General features: G+C 40.2%; 1 protein-coding gene across 1 annotated transcript; it reads left to right on the top strand.

The window, feature by feature from the left end:
• Positions 1-1,562: 1,562 nt before the first annotated feature.
• LOC125741947 (interleukin-21 receptor-like) lies at positions 1,563-15,656 on the top strand. Its single transcript, XM_049013509.1, has 9 exons — positions 1,563-1,761; positions 3,027-3,157; positions 4,301-4,412; positions 5,152-5,360; positions 5,759-5,913; positions 6,096-6,261; positions 6,544-6,640; positions 8,156-8,252; positions 14,560-15,656. Exons 2-9 carry the CDS (start codon positions 3,103-3,105, stop codon positions 15,322-15,324), a joined length of 1,656 nt encoding a protein of 551 aa, XP_048869466.1. The 5' UTR covers positions 1,563-1,761; positions 3,027-3,102; the 3' UTR covers positions 15,325-15,656.
• Positions 15,657-16,016: the final 360 nt, after the last annotated feature.

The raw sequence follows: 16,016 nt of genomic DNA, 5'->3' as shown, positions 1-16,016 counted from the left end.
AGACATAAGACTTCTAAATGCCACTGCAGACTGAATTTAAGGCCAGCTTCACAATATCAAAAGTAGCATGCAGTGAGACCACTTCCTTTAGATTGTTGACTTCACAGTGTTTCCCATATGCAAAGTGAGATTCCACAGCTTTGATTCCTCTTGTACAGAGTTTGAAGAACTTCTTGCCCAGTGTACAATGAGCCTCATATTCATTCTGGTTAACAGGATTCAACCAACACTGGGGTCCTTTAACCAGTTTCTGTTCAATTTGCACTTTCCTCTATCGAACAGTGATAGAAAATGTCACTTACAGGTTAGCTAAGGGCAATGTGTTAGTTACCTGAAGCTAGTGTCCTTCCCTCCCCGACAAACATAAATTATTCCTGTTGGTTCCGTTCATTGCATTCTGTGTGATGGAGACAAATAAAATAATATCAACATCGTCCCATTTATGAAGACTTAAATCGTTATTTTCCATTTTTGTGTCAATTTTAAGGTCCTTAAGAGATGGATTTAAGTCATTATAATACCACTTAAGCCCATTTTTAAAGATCAACTTTCATCCTTCTTTTGTGTAGTTTTTCATGCTTTTTAATCTATGGGTATGCAGCTGTCCTTAAAAAATCTGGGTGGTGTGTGAGTTATGACTAAGTGCTTATGATCAGAAGATCATTGGTTCAAATCCTGGTATTGATGGAGTGATTTCACCATTTGACCTTTGTGCAAAGCCCTTAATCCTAATTTCTCCAGTAACTAGCTGACCCTGTTTTCTTAATTTCATGTTGCTCTGGATAAAAGGGTACGCTAAATAACTGTATATTTGTGCACTGTAGACTCTATCCCAGATTGTTCGGGAAGGACTGCAGGAGAATGGCTAACAAGCTGAACACTGAACCCAAACACTCTGGCCTCAGATGTGGCAGAACTGCTGTACCTTAGAATCTTATGCAAACACTTTAAATAAATTAGGTCAAACAACCACCAGCTACTCACTGAGTCTCTTGACATCAAGGCCTCAGCATCTCTTGGTGGATGTTATTGAAATGCTTTCCACATCAGACCTATTAGTAGTTATCTATCATCTTCAGTAACCCAGTTCAAACACAGAAAATGTTTTTGCTGAAACACTAGCAAAACTAGCAAACTGTGGCTAAAATAAGCAGCCTAACAGTTCCCACCTTAAAATGATACGTCAGCCCATTAAAACTCATTCTTGTCCAAGGTGTCTTATTACTGTACTTTTAATTGGAGATTTCTTTGAATCTATCTGAGATACTGTGAATACTATTGAACTTGATGGTTATTTGTTAAGTAGATTCCCAGGAACAGGCACCAACAATTGTTGTACTTAAGTTGGCCACCCAAAATGCCTTTTCACAGTAATTGAATTTATTGAACTAGAAACTTGCCTCTGAAAGCATTGCCCTTTACTTTAGTTCACTTGACCTTTCGAAGCAAGAAGTGTCTCCACCTACCCCATCCCCCGATTTCGCAGATTTGAAAGGTGGCTTCTTTCAGAGAAGCAGAAGGCAGGGCAGAGTTTGCGCTGCTCTGGTCATGTGTGATAAGACGTAACCACATCCTCACCGATGACGCTGCGCTGAAGCATATTGACACCAATAACGGAACGCGCCCAGGTTCAGTCTAGAAACACCAAAGAACTGTCGAAAAATGACCTGGTATCTCAATTACGCCTATCTTCTGTAGGAAACTCCGAATTAATACCGATGAAAGCAATTTCTTTTCTGAGTTATATCCGCTGTAGAGCAGGTAAGTACGCTACACTGTTTTATCGTAGAGGTAATTGTTACTTGTTTTCATGTGAATTCGAATTGCATGTCTGTTAAGCTTCCAGGCTGAACTCAACAAGTCTTTCTTGGTGTTTTCTTATTTTTTTGCGCTTTGTCCTGTAATAACAATTATGTTGAGTAATTTTAGAAATTGTTTTAGAAATAATGCTTGAAAATCTCTCCGTTTTAATCCTCATTAATAAATGGAATGTTCAATTCCCCATGGGGAATTCCCCAGTTGTGGAAAAATATATATCTTTTCTATCTGGATAGAAATTGAGTGAACATCACTGAGATTGTTAAAAGCATGTTAATAAGACTTTTTGTGAAGCATGTCAATCACGCTCGCTGAACCGGGTATCATGAAAGCGACAATTAGTTCAGTGTTGACTCAGAGGAATTTTTTGTTAAATTTCAAGACGTGCTTCCTATATACCACAGAGAGCACATAAGTCCTATCTATTCCTATATGAATCTGCCTCTGAATCATTGTAGCGTTAATAATGAAACTAACATTAATACTGAATTCAGAAACTCAAGTTAAGTCTGTTTACACACAACTTAAAGCTTTTAATCCAATATAACAAAATAGTACTAGTAAGCAGTAGTAGGCGTATTGCATGACATGAAGTTATATAAGCATGTTAAAATCGGACAAACTTGCAAACCTTAGGAGGCTTTTAATGGATATAAAACTGCTAGCGATCCGTTAATATTCATGGATTATAGCCTGTCTTAACTGCATTGCTGCTGTCTATCAAAGGCATACGAATGAACATAAATGAATATTGCGTTTTATTATATATATATATATATATATATATATATATATATATATATATATATATATATATATATATCTTTGACTATGACTTTTCTTACTTCTCGGAACTATGCTATTTTTATTTGTTCTCTGAACTATGAACAGTAAAGATGATAGAATTATGATTTCCTCTTTTTCTGTCGGGTTTTGGTTTGTTTTGCGGGTTTAAAAACAGAAGAAAAGCAAGTGTAAGGTTGGCAGGTTAGTTATTTATGTGAACGAGGGAAAAAAACTGAATTATTTTTGTTTTCGTGCAATGAGAGTTAAAAAGCCGATTTCACCAGGTGTAGGTTACAATAATACAACGATGCTTTTAAAAATTAAAAATAAAACGAGAAAGGAAGCTGCCAAAAGTGAATATGAACAAACAAGACAGTTCATTATATGTTACATTTATTTCCTTTTTCATTTATTGTCAAAAGGGTTGCTGGTGCTGTCAATGGTGACCACAAGGAAATATTGAATGGTCCTCCTTGTTCGTGCGGCACGTGCATCACAATGGCAACGCGAGTTTGGATGATTTTTCTTACACTCTGGGGCTCAATTCTGCTCAGTAAGTTTTCCAGTTACCGTTTTTTTCATTGCTAATCATACTGGTTGGGCACATATTAGCTTTGTTACTAGGCCAATGTCAGTATTTTGTTTTGGTAATCTGTATCATCAATACATGATACATACATTCTGAAGTTAATTCATTCTTAGCATATATTTCAAATGGAATGTTCACAGATTTATTTTTAGCCAACAGCAATAGCAATCCCAGTTACTTGATGAACCTTCCAGCTGCCTATCTACTGCAGGGTTGGGGTAAGATTGGAACATATCAGTTCCATGTAGGGTACAACATAGAGGACATCCTGGCTGGGATGACACTCACACATCACAGGGCATGTGGGTATATACATACATGCAGAGGTGTACGCGGGGCGTGGATACCCTGGCAGATTGAGGAGGCTCAGCACCTGAAAAATGGCACAGTTGGGCAGTGGTTAGCACTGTTGCTTCACACCTCTCGGACCAGGGCTTGAGTCTCTGCAAGAGTTCCACGTGTGTGGAGTTTGCATGTTCTCCCCGTGTCATCCTGGACTTTCATGAGGTACTCTGGTTCCCCCGCCCCACAGTGCAAAAATATGCTGAGGCTAACTGGAGTTGGATGTATGAGTGACTGGTCTGTGAGTGTGCCCTGTGATGCAGTGATGGGTTGGTACCCCATACTGGGTTGTTCCCTGCCTTGTGTCCATAGGCTCTGGATCTCCTGCAACCCTGAATAGGACAAATGGTTTCAGAAAATGAATGGATATATATACAAACACAGGGAACATTATTTCTCCACTCTGCAAAATTTACTGCCCCCAACTTGGCAAATTCTACCCTGAGAGACCTATTTTTCTTCAGATTGAAACTGGCAACCCTGGCCAGGGGGTCCAAGGTGACATTTTGTCAGGAGTGCCAGCATTTCTATCTACACCCATGTAATCACGTACACATATATTGGCCAATTTATCAGATGCAAATTATCCTAACTGCATGTCTTTGCACTGTGGGAGGAAACCAGAGTACCTGTAGGAAACACATTAACGACATGGAGAAGAGAGGCTACATTGCTACTCATTGAGCAACCATGACATCATCCCAAATACTCAAGGAACTGCCAAAGCAACAGATATTTCTATAACCCCGGACTGTTGTTTTGCAGCTACATGGGGTTGTCAGCCCTCCTGCAGCACTGACTACATCTCCTCACTCAACTGTTCCTGCACAGAACATTTGCCCTCTGACTTCTCATACTACATCGTGGCTCATTGCTGGTAAGTATTTTTTCTGTTTGGGCTCCTTTGTTTCCAAAGGTCCAAAGAGGCAAACATTCCTCTAAAAGGGTCACCTGTCTGCCATGGAACCGAAAGAATGATTTGTATTGTCTTAGGCCACTTTGACCTTTCAGAAAAGTGAAGTGTGTTCAAAGACTTCCCAGTTGTCTTTACAAAAGCTTCTCAAAAGATGAGAGGAGAACATTCAATCAAAATACACAGACGTTTATGCTGGTTGCTCATTTATTGCATCACATTTAATTATCGCAGTATTTTTTGTCTCATAATTCCGCTTGCAATATTTCGATATTAATGCGCCGAGATGCCACTTCAGCAAACACTTTTAACAGTGAAACTGCAATTTCGGCACAGTGTTTTTAATTGGAGGCCATGTTTCCTGTTCCTCATCATGGCCCATGTGATTCATAAAGACAGGCTTTCATTCTATGGCTTAAAAAAACGTTTTGCAGAAGTGTGGAGAGCGGGCTGTGACAGTGACTCAGGCAGCCTGTCTAGCAACACGATCGCATCTGCAGACGTTCCATTTTTCTAGCATGCCTTTTTAACATATCAGTAAAAATGCACAATCACCCACCATGCGATAAACATGACCTCAGGATGATTGCGGTCGCTTATCAGGCTACTAAAAAAAGAGAAGTGGTAAGGAAAATGGTTCTCGTAACGAGACAACTCATAATACACGTTCAAGGCATTGTTGTTCTTCTCCCGCTTTCAAAAGGGATGATTCGGACACCATGAACGCGAACGTGAACGCTAACGTGAACGCGAGCTGTGAGATCACATCCCCCACACCCTGGTGCGTACTAGAACTGGACTATGAATTCAGCATCGGATTGGACACAGTATGCAAAGTGTGGGGAACACCTGCAGACGACGAGTGGACAACAAGCCCGAATAGCTCAGTATACCTTGAAATCGCCAGGCATGGTGAGTGCAAACCTTTAATGACACGATGTCGCTATTGCAAATATAAAACACAAAGAGGTTTTATGACAAATTGAACTCTAATCTATATATGAATTGTGTTGATGATGATGATGATGATGATGATGATGATGATGATGATGATGGTGGTGATGATGATGATGATGATGATGATGATCTTACTATTATTATTGTTCTTGTGATTTGAAAGTGATTGACTTTTTCCCATCTTTCTCAAGTAATTCCGTAGTTGTAAAAAAGTGCACGATTATCTGTGTTCCATTAGTTCAGTGTGTAACTGGCATTAGTTCTGCCAAACATGTACATTTGCCTGTAGTGCAGTAGCTTCCCAGTTGGAAACACATGTGTGATCTTCTGCCTTCCCAATCTGGCCTTCGCAGTGAAGCCGCAGTCACCTTTCAATGTGCTGCTGCGGGAAAATGACAGTAACTTCAACATCTCATGGGAAATGGTCTACACAGAGGACAAGAACTTTTACTTGCATGATATGCTGATGTACAGAGTCAGGCTAAGGCCAGGAGATGGTTCTAGCAAGGTAATGAAAACTACGTACTGTGTCCACTATCCACTTTTTAATAATAAACATTTAATCAAGTAGACCATGAAAACTACTGCTACTTCCTCAAAGTGTAATTAACTTCATTAATACTAACATAAATCTAACCAGTTATAACTATATTTACAATCAAAAGATTCTTACATTGGTTTTCTCCTTAGGTTCCTACATATTACACTTTAAATGAAGACCAGCGGTACATGGAGATCTCCTGCAATAACTTACAAGGAGGCAAAAAGTTTATGGTGGACGTTCAGGCCAAGCCAAGCCAACTTTTTCAGGAAACATCTTACTGGAGTGAATTCAGTCAAACACTTGAACTACACTGTAAGTTTTGTTCATACCAAATTCTACTCAATGACTTCAATGTATCCATCTGTATATACACACATACACATAAAATAATATTTTTATATATGTATAATATATATATATATATATATATATATATATATATATATATATATATATATATATATATATATATATATAGTTCATAAAGATTGCTCAGACTAACAATAATGATTATTGTATAAAAACAGATCTTTCAGTTATATGTATACCTGGGATGGTGTAATGCAATGCTTGTGTGTGTCTGTGTGCTTCCAGGTAATGAAGCAGAGAAGACAATATACCAGAACTGGATGTACCTTTTCACGCTATTGCTTTTGGTGGCCTGCGCCTGCATCTGCTACTTAGGACGAAAGTAAGCATCAGCGTTTGATATAATTCCAGTAGAACCCAAACCCATAAAGAGCGGTAGGACGTTACCAGTAATAGTGTCTCTACTGGGGACTATAAATAATGGAACATGTTAGTCCTGGATTTCGAGCCTTACAGCAGGACTGCCAGCTCTCGTGCAACTGGTGTGACACTCACGTTTTCATACTTTCACCTCTTACGGCAAATCTATATTATTCCATAATAAACCTAAAATTAGCTACATCAAAGGCTTTGGGGCAGTTAGCAAACCCTGTGGACTATTTACAAGGTGGTAAGACTGTTACATGTAGGCCGATGTAAAGTTCAGACTCCATACTCCAGAAAATCTCACGCCCAACCTGCTGATCCTGTTACAATAACACAAGCATTGCCCATTTTCAATCTTTATTGACACTTTAAAACCTTTAAATGAACACACTTTAGAAAACAAATTGTGTAATTTTTAAATGACAGGCAGACAAGTTTCTATATCTTTATGACTGTAAACTAGATCAGCGCGTCTGGTTTTTTTAATCCTCTCTTGCTTTACCTCCTACATCCGCAACCACTAGCACTGCGGATCGTTTCTCGCGGTGCCACAGCAAAAATCCGACGTGCAACGGGCACCCAAAACACAAGAAGTGCAGGAAGCTATCCGCTGTCGGGACTTGTTATGTCTGAAACTTGAAGGCTTCAACCTCATTGCAGCAGGTGTGCTGCACGCTCATTTTCCTCTCGGGCTAGCTACAGAAATAGAGAGAGATCCATTTGCGTGCTTATGTATATCTTTGGATTAGCCTGGATTTTAAAGGGTTCTGTGCAGAGATTCCAGTTAGATATATCTTTGTATTACTATTTGTACAATAGCCAGTGCACCTGTACACTCCCCTGCAACCATGGCATGCGAATTTCTCTGGCCTTCTACAAACACGTGAACGATAAAACCCGAAATTTCACATGGTGCTTTTCTTCAGTGAGGGATGAATCAGGAGAGTCAATATGATGACAAAAAGTACCTGGAGGACATCATATATATTGATCAAATCACGTGCTATTGCGTAACACAAAAATATAATTTAACGCCACATCAGTACATCGTTCCTCATCTGCATCGCTATAATTCTAAAAAACACCAAAATCCTACCGCTGACTTAGGGCAGCCGGCTCATGTTTTATCTCAAGGTACCTGTACTGACCCAGATCTGTCTCAGTCTATTCTCGACTACCTGCAAAACTAATATAAATATAGCCTACAGATAACGGGACTTCACATGTTTAAAACGACGTAAGTTACCTATGAGATGTACTTTGCGAGTAGGTGTGCAGTGGAGCAGGGGAAGGGACAGCCCCTGCACTCAGCTAAAGCCTTTGATTTGTGTATTTTTCTACTTTAGTGACAGGTTCTACTTATTTTTCTACCGGATAGCCTAACCAGCGCTTATTTACCCCCCTCCCCGCGGGAGTGTCACTTAAGAATGAAAAGGCGAACTCGATTTACCGCCCCTTCCTCTCTCCCCAGAAGAGTGTGGCTGATGAAGGTGTGTGTGTGCAGCTACATCCCGAGCCCCGAGGATTTCTTCAAGCCCCTCTACCGCATGCACGGCGGGGATTTCACGGTAAGCGCCGCACTCGCTGTGCTGTAGGGATTTCACACGCATACACACACTAAGCGAAGCGGAGGGGAAATTGTGGGCAGGACCCTGATGCCACAGTGTGACAACACTTCACACCTAAACGGAAAATACCATGAGTGCAGATGTTTAAACGTCAGTACATGGCAACTATTTTTAGATGTTTATGATTTTGGGGGATTATTTCAGAAATATTCCAAAGGGTAAGAGGATGGGGGGAAATAGGGGCTTGCCCGCTTTTTATTTTAATACTGTTTTTTTGTTGTTTTTTTTATTTGATCGCCAGTTTTTAAATTCAGTTTAATATGTCTAATACCCATGACAGCCATTAAATTTTGCATAAACTAGCTTATATCAAGTAATGAATGAACTGTGGAGATCCAGGGAGTACAAATCCAGACCAAGATTTAGTTTCAACCAACCAGTTGAGCATAAAGAGTCACAGTCACAGAGGACTCAAGTGGTTGGTTGAAATAAAGCCTTCGTCTGGATTTGTACTCTCTGGACCTGAAATCTCCACCTCTGGAGATATAAATTGATCTTATAGCAAACAGGCATATAAATAATATACGGTATATTAAATTTAAATATATGCAACATTTATAACATAAAATATGTTGAGAAAAATTATATATGCATTAGGTACATGCTTTCATTTCTTTTTATATGAATGCCTCCACAGATTTTGGCCCCATGAAAGCATACCGTATTGGGCTGCCACCCAAGGCCCCCTGTCACTCAGGGGCCCTTGATGATCTGAACCAAGAGCAGAGCTGGACATTGCAAACATTTGGTGCTTAGCCCAAACCTCCGGTGTCTGCGGTTATGGTCCCCTGGGGAGATCTTTTCTCCATCTTCAGGCAGCTATATGCAATGTGTTTCAAATCAGTTGAGATAATATAATTCCCAAAAATCTGTACATCTTTTTGGAATAAACATGATAGTTGCAGCATGTGCTGTATATGTCTATGCTTAAACAAAGTAAAATTAGCTAACGCAATCGCAGCTGATCCCCTTTTTGTAAATGGCGGCTAAGGATGACTGCTCTTAAAAAACTTAGTTAGCTAGCTAGCTAGCAAGCTTGCACACTGAGGCGATATGACTGAATGAAACACCATACACAAACACCCATGGCAATGTTAGGGTGGACCTATAAATGGCGATATTTCCCCAGTAGTAGAACTTTTGCTACATTGATTTGCCAATTCAGTCAGAAAGATTGATGAAAATTGACACAATATTGAAGTTATTTTAAAAAGCCTAAAAGATTCGGGCCTTTGAGAAAACATTCAGGGCCAGAGCCCTGCAATAAGTTTGTGCCCTGTTCTGGGTTATTCCCTACCTTGCCCCCTAGCTTCCCAGAGAGGCCCTGGACTCTCCATAAGAGTATAGAAAATGGATGGATGGAAATATATGGTCAAATTTCATACAGAGTGTAACACCATAGAATTTTTGGATATAAAATGATAAAATTTGCAGTGCTATGTGTTATATCACACAGAGTCCCTAACTCACAACTCAATTCAGACTCAAGTCACAAAATTTGATGACTTGTGACTCAACCTGGCAAAACTGATGGAAAAGCTCAGACTCAGTTTACATGTAAGGGCAAATGACCCAAGACTTGGACCCGATTTGGACCCTGTGACTTAAGAAGACTTGAGATTATAGTCCCCCTCTGGATACCTTAACGTTAACTTTATAATTTGAGTATATATTAATTCTCCTCAGTCTGCATTTTCACTTAGCTGAGATAGGTCTCCTGACATTGTTTGTTAGAAAGAATGCATCACCCAATGCATATACACAGATGTCAAAACTATGCGAGGACAAACGTGTCTCTTTTCAACTCTCTTCCTATAAATAACATATGCTTCGACTTACTTTGGGTTTTTACTGCAACAAGTTTTAATCACTAAATGTAAAAAAAACTCTCATACGTAGGGACTCTAGTTACATGACTCACAACTCAACTTGGACTCAAGTCGAAAATTTGATGACTTGTGAAATGACGGCAAAAATGATGGAAAGACTTAGACTTTACTTGTACCTGAGGGCAAATGACTCAAGACTTGACTCAGACTACAATGTTTTGGCTTAAGACTCTGACTCGCCAAACAATGACTTGTTCCCATCCCTGGTATCATACTGGATGATGCCTAGTAACATTTGGATTTCAGATTACATTTTCCATCCATCCATCCATCCATCCTTTGTATAATTTCTTATTCTGGTGAGGGTTCCCAAGTTATTTAATATTTCTCCAGATTTATTCAGAAAAGAATAATGAAATATGTTCCAAAGAAAGTTTATTGTAAGTAATTTTGAAAGTTCCACCGGTATGCACTAAATATACAGTACATCCAAAAGTGGTTTCACTTTACTTTTATCTCAATCTGTAATTCATTGCTTTCACTATAAACAAAACTCGCTTGTGGTGGGTTTGTTTATGCGCTGGGGAGACACGGCATCTAAAGTTTCCTGGTCTTTACGTCTTCCCGCCGGTCGCGCAGTACAGGGGTTTATTTTTGGATGAAATGTATGGAGCAAATTTACCAAATACTGTCACTTCATAAGAGTGACCACTAGATGGAGGCAAAACACTGACATATGGAAAATATGAGCCGTGCTCATTTACGATACATGCCTATATGTGGTAGCGTATCATTGGTTTGTAATTCCGATGATGATTAACTTTAGCACCAGCTTGTTGAAACTTTTCTGTGTTAGATATGAGATACCCGAAGTATTTTCTGTGTTTTGTTTAATGCAGTTTCACTCATAGGTTTTCACTTGTTACATACGGAGAAAACACATAGCGGGGACAGTGAACTGTTTATTACAGTATATAGTACACTACTGTGTAAACATGAATGAATGAACTAAAAACGTTAGAAATGGTACAAAGGTGACATTAAAACAATATCTAAAGATGGTTGACACAAACCCACTACCAGTACAATACGCTTAAAATATCAGTCAGGGGCGGCTCCTTGCTTATCGCCTGATTCGCTTAACGACCTAGTCGTAGGAACGGAACTCGCTCATTGAGTAGTGTCTGTATACAAGTGTAGCACGTACAAACATTTAAAATTTAAAATAGATTATTGGTTTGTAGCACATGTAAGAAACATATAAAGAGGTGTGAGAGAATAGTACACATGTGTAACATGAGGTAGTTCCTGTGAAGGTTCAAAACTGAGCAGAAAGACGCGGCTTATTAAACCTAAAAGACAAACTCCTAAAGTCAAAATCGAGTTTATTTTGTTGCTGTGATTTGTTTTGTTTATGACACTGTTTTTGCTGTTACCTCTGTCCCTAGCATAGTTTCTAGACAGGCCTATTACACAAGCACATTTCTTACAGAAAAGAAAATGATGTGAACTTTTGAAAAGCTTAGAGCTTTAGAAAAGCGTCTCTATAAAATTTACGTGCTCATCCATTAATTCCCCAAAGTATTCCCACAAGTAAAGGCTTGGGATCTCTACATCATTCTTAAATTCCTGTATTCACTGCTTGTAACCTTTCTATTCGCAAGTCACAGTAAATACTTCTACTTCTGTTAACAGTTTACTGGTTTATCCTGTTAACAGTAACATACAGAATGGGATTTAAAAACAGTAGTTATCAAAGTAAATGTGTATCAGATAATGCTGACTGTGTCTAAGATAAGCATGGTTAGTTAACTGTGTTACCACCACATCCCGTTTGTTCGTATGTCACGTAGGTGAAACATTTTACTGGTGTATCGGCCATTGGTTGAATCAGCCAACTAAACAAAGGAGCTACAATAACCCCATCATGTGTTAAGTTTTTCTTATCCAAGAGCTAAGTGTTAATGTGAAAACTGACACTTCAGCAAGATGTAATATGTATGGCATACACCGTGCAAAGTAGCGTAAGAGGATTGGTGCTCGATTGCCTTATTTTTAGTGGCTCTTACACATATCTTACAATGCAACAGTACTCATTCTTTTTTTTGTAGTTTATTTTCACTTTAGGTCGCTATTTGTTGTGAATATCAATCTACTCATGGTGAAACCAAGCTGTTTCACGCAAACCAAACTTGTCGCTAAACTTGTAGTGAAACGTGAAAGCTCTAAAGCAGGCAAGGAAAAGGACTATCTTTCATCTACAAAATATCTTTTTCCTGTTTGCATGATTAGTATCTATATGGAGGCTTCTGCTCCTTTTTATCAGTTCATGTTTACGGAAATACCTTTTTTTACATCAAAAAATTTAAAGGAGCCAGGTATTGCACAGGGAGTGTATGCTTAAAGACCGCGTGAAGTTGTTTAAAAGGTCTTTCAAGGGTCCTTTTCCATGTCATTCAGTTCCTGTTCGACAGGCTGTTGCTCTATTTAGCGTACTTGGGACCTGTATTCTGAAAATCCATAATAAACACAGCTGTAGTAGTGATGATGATGATAATATTGTAATAATAAACCAAAGTGTGAACAAATGTGTTCAACCAGATGTCTTCACCTTTTAGCCAATGTGAAGAATTGTTATGCAATTGTTTTGCAACTGAAGCAAAGATGCTTGTGTTGAGTCATTCACCTAAGACTAGCAACATAAAGTAAGTGCCTTCTATGCTTGTTTAAATTAAAACAAGCCTCTTCTTCATATAGGCTCTGTTAACCAATTTCCTATCTAAAAGCTGTCCATGTTATATCAGGTTTGTCTGTGAGGCTGACCTATATCTAAAATTACCTTGCATGACTCACATTTGTGTCGTTATTGCCTCCTGCAGAAGTGATCCGTCTGTAAGGTCTGAAATAACCTGCCTAAATAGACTAGGGTATGGGGTCTTTAGAAAGAAAATGGTGTATTTGTAGGTTCAGCTTTTGTGCTTTAAGAACAGCATTGGACAATGCAGTGTGAAAGGGTTACTGTGAATCGTGAGCTTCCCTGCAGACTGATTTTGCTTACAATCCACGTAAAAGCATTTAAATGAGAATGCAAGTGGTACTTTGCTGCAGTGCAGTCTCAGTTTTCAATAAATTTGACAGAACTGGCACCCTAAGTTGACACTTAAGAACAGCTAGATTGACAGGATAAAACAGGAAACCTCATGTTTTAAGATATGATGGTATCAGACGCTGTTTTCATCATATCATGGTTCTGCTGCTTCAGCAATGGAAGTTTTACTCTAGAGCCAGAATACAAACGTGCTCAGTCTATACTATGAAGATATAACTCACTTACACTGAAGATCAAAGTAGGGAATTTAAGGTGAAGTAATTCAGGTTAAGAGTCTTACCCAAGGGTTCAATGGTGAAAGCATTCTGCAAACCAGGAAATTTCAACCTTCTGATCGGAAATACAACTCCCCACATACAGGACCAAAACTGCGTGCCATATCAAATGCCAGTTTCATTTTTGTTATTTAGCAGTTCAAGTTAGCAACTTAATATGTGGACGTTAGCTGCTATGCCAGGGTTCCCCAGTTCCGGTCCTGGTAGGGCTGTTTGCAACAGAGTTTGCAGAATTTTTTTTTTACTCCAAACAACCCTCTTGCCTTCACTCCAAACAGGAGAAATGTAATGACATCTTCTTGCCTGTGGCCTAGCAACAATCCCAGAATGCAACAGCATCTTCTTGCCTAAGGCTTAACAGCAATCCCAGAATGCAACAGCATCTTCTTGCCTAAGGCCTAACAACAATCCCAGAATGCAACAGCATCTTCTTGCCTAAGGCTTAACATCAATCCCAGAATGCAACAGCATCTTCTTGCCTAAGGCCTAACAACAATCCCAGAATGCAACAGCATCTTCTTGCCTAAGGCCTAAGACTAAACATTAAGTTAAGGATATTATCTTGGCACAATTTGGGCCATAATTTCTCTACCCCACCCTAGTACCATTCTTCCACACTACTAAACCTGGTAATTAGCTGATTTTTGTGTCTGTTGAGCAGGGAAATCTACAAACTGTGTTGGATTCTTCCCAGGACCGGAACTGGGGAATCCTGTCTGATGCTATAGTGTCTGACCATAGTTAAGAAGATGTAGTACAAAGTAACCCTGTTAAAATGCATTACATTTATGGACACTGTAGTCCAAAGTGATGCACAAATGAGGCAGATAATGCATACAGCTGTCAAGGAGCCAACTTAGGTATCAATGCACTTAGGCTCAGCTTCCAATGAGTGAGCAGAAAGTGCAAAATTTTGTCCCAAGGAAATGTGGAGTGAGGTGTGTATTTACTGTACTGTAACAGCTTGTGCATTGGACTTGACTGATGCCCGATCCTTCTTACTCATGATGATGTCTATGTGATTGTGATTGCAGAAATGGGTAGGCCCCACATTTGTCTTCGGTGAGTTCGACTTCATGGAGAAGAACATGGAGGTGGTGAGCGGGAAGCAGCTGAGCTCCACGCTGAAGTGTGAGAAGGAGACCGAGGAGAGCGGTGGCAGGTACGGCAAGGGAGGGAAGTGCTCCAGCGGCGGCTTTGCCACCAATGCTCCAGCCCAGAGCTCCGCCAAGCAGAGCCTCCTAGCGGGAACCAACAGCAGCCAGGACACGCTAATCTCCAGCGGGCTAATCTCCATCAACACGGTCACGGTGATCGGAGAGGAAACCGGCTGGGACACCTATCGTGACAGCTGCCCCTACCCAGCCTTCAGACTGGGGGAAAACCCCAACAAGGAAGATGAAGACCAGCTGACCGTGGAGGCCACACGAGGAGCAGCAATCTCCAGTGGTCACACATCAGGTGGCGGTAGGATCTCCACAGAATTGTCTGGCCAGCTGAGGCTCTTCAGTTTGCCGTGGAATCTGGCCTCCAGAGGCAGTGAGGTTGAGCAGCTCTCACTAGACTCCTTCAGCTCCACTGAGCGTTCAGAGGATGGCTACCCCAACGTTGTTCTGGACCTTGACACTATTGACAGTGGATTCCTGGAGTCGGAATGCAGTAGCCCTGTACAGTCTGACTTCAGCAACAAGGAAGAAATTGAGGAAGTTGTCATTAATGTGCCACAGCATTCACGCACCAACTACGTCAAGCAGTGGGTGAATGCCAACTCAGCCCCAGATACTCAGGCCGACGTCTGAGTGACGGACATGAAATTATTCTGTACCCGTCCCGAGATCTGTGTCTCGATACAATTCTGTCTCGGAGGTCTACAGACAATTGCTTGGACTTCATGGCTTGGATTGGGCTCTGACAGGCGCGGTCAACTGTGGGACCTTGTGTGTGCCTTTCCTAATCATGTCCAATCACCTGAATTTACCACAGGTGGACTGCAATCCGCCGAAGGATGATGAATGGAAACAGGATGCACCTGAGCTCAATTTCGAGAGTCATGGCAAAGGTTGTGAATACTTATGTACATTGTTCATTTTAAATAAATTTACAAAAAAAAATAAAAAATTCAAGCAAACTCTTCATTTTGTCATTACGGGGTGTTGTGTGTAGAATTTTGAGGTAAAAATGAACTTAATTAATTTTGAAATAAGGTTTTAACATAACAAAATGTGGAAAAAGTGAATACTTTCCGAATGCATTGTACAGTGGGCACAGGCTCACCTAAACTGGACAATGGAAGATAGGAGAAACGTTAGCTGGTCAGGAGAGTCTCAATACCTACCGCAGCATTCATGGCGCTTTTTGACAGACGTATAGGAACTAGGTGATACCCGAGCCGTACCGCAGAGACATTAGTTATGGCTGATTTATACGTCTCTGTCTTACCTGCACTGTTGTGAGTATTTATACTTGCATGTCAGTATGTCTGTGTCGCTCA

This window comes from Brienomyrus brachyistius, chromosome 5 (assembly GCF_023856365.1).
Source record: "Brienomyrus brachyistius isolate T26 chromosome 5, BBRACH_0.4, whole genome shotgun sequence".
In the NCBI taxonomy this organism is placed as follows: domain Eukaryota; kingdom Metazoa; phylum Chordata; class Actinopteri; order Osteoglossiformes; family Mormyridae; genus Brienomyrus; species Brienomyrus brachyistius.
The sequence above is the reverse complement of the archived record's forward strand: the minus strand, read 5'-3'. Positions and strand labels throughout refer to the sequence as shown.